Source organism: Pteropus vampyrus, unplaced genomic scaffold, assembly GCF_000151845.1.
Source record: "Pteropus vampyrus isolate Shadow unplaced genomic scaffold, Pvam_2.0 Scaffold1600, whole genome shotgun sequence".
Lineage (NCBI taxonomy): Eukaryota > Metazoa > Chordata > Mammalia > Chiroptera > Pteropodidae > Pteropus > Pteropus vampyrus.
Window position 1 is genome coordinate 14312 of NW_011890381.1, and position 1003 is coordinate 15314.

Sequence of the window (1003 nt, forward strand, 5' to 3'; positions counted from 1 at the left end):
TTTGCTTCCCTTTGCTACACCTTCTGCCTCAAACTAAAACCAAGGGAAAACCCAGGAAAGGCCATGTAGAGAAAGGCCAGTTCTGCTTTTGTTTACTCGTTTAAATATTGAAGTATAGTCATGCATTCTGCTCAGTGTCAACACTTTCTACCTCATCAGGATGCATGATTCATGAACCTGCTCCATGTAAATTATATAGAAATTCAGATGCTAGCTGCCAGCTTGCAATCGATCTCTGTTCTTTTTCCAGAACTAGTTTCTTGGAAGTGTCTTTGAAACTCTAGTCCCTAATTATGCCCTAAAAACTGCTCTGGACTTCATGGAAGACATAGACTCCAAGTTTAAGAACATTTTCTAAGACAACACCTCCATTCTACCCATCTCTGCTAGCTTTCCCGGGCTTAGCATCCTGGCCCTGGTACAAGTGCAGAGTATGGCGTAGGGCTCTCTTGACCTCTTGGTTGCGCAAGCAGTAAATGATGGGGTTGAGCAATGGTACAATGACAGCATAGAGGACAGAGACTAGCTTGTTGGTGTCAAAAGCTGAGAGTGCCTTTGGCCGAGCATAGATGAAGATGCTGGCTGCATAGAAAATGACCACAACAGTGAGGTGAGAGGCACAGGTGGAAAAGGCTTTGTGGCGCCCAGCTGCTGAGGGAATGCGCATCACAGCACCTGTGATGGCCATGTAGGAGGCTCCAGTAACAGAGAGTGGCCCTAGAAGGATAAAAATGGCTAAGACAAAATCTGTAAGCTCTGCTGTCGACATGTCAGTGCATGAAAGGTTGAGCAATGGGGAGACATCACAGAAAAAGTGGTTGATGATGTTGGGGCCACAGTAAGAGAGACGAGAAATGAGAAAAACTTTGACCATGGAGATGCCAAAACCTCCAGCCCAGGAGCTGGCTGCCAGCTGCACACACAGCCGGCCACTGACGATGATAGGGTAGTGGAGAGGATGGCAGATGGCCACATAACGATCATAGGCCATAACAGCGAGAAG

At 47.0% G+C, this 1003-nt stretch overlaps 1 protein-coding gene across 1 annotated transcript; it reads right to left on the bottom strand.

Annotated features, from left to right (window-relative positions):
• Positions 1-284: 284 nt before the first annotated feature.
• LOC105310252 (olfactory receptor 226) lies at positions 285-997 on the bottom strand. Its single transcript, XM_011386446.2, has one exon. The coding sequence runs from the start codon at positions 989-991 to the stop codon at positions 374-376; it is 618 nt and encodes a 205-aa protein (XP_011384748.1). The 5' UTR covers positions 992-997; the 3' UTR covers positions 285-373.
• Between the last annotated feature and the right edge of the window lie 6 nt (positions 998-1003).

Bases quoted from the DNA above. Each gene is read 5' to 3' on its own strand.
- LOC105310252 (XM_011386446.2), bottom strand. From the start codon at position 991: ATGGCCTATGATCGTTATGTGGCCATCTGCCATCCTCTCCACTACCCT.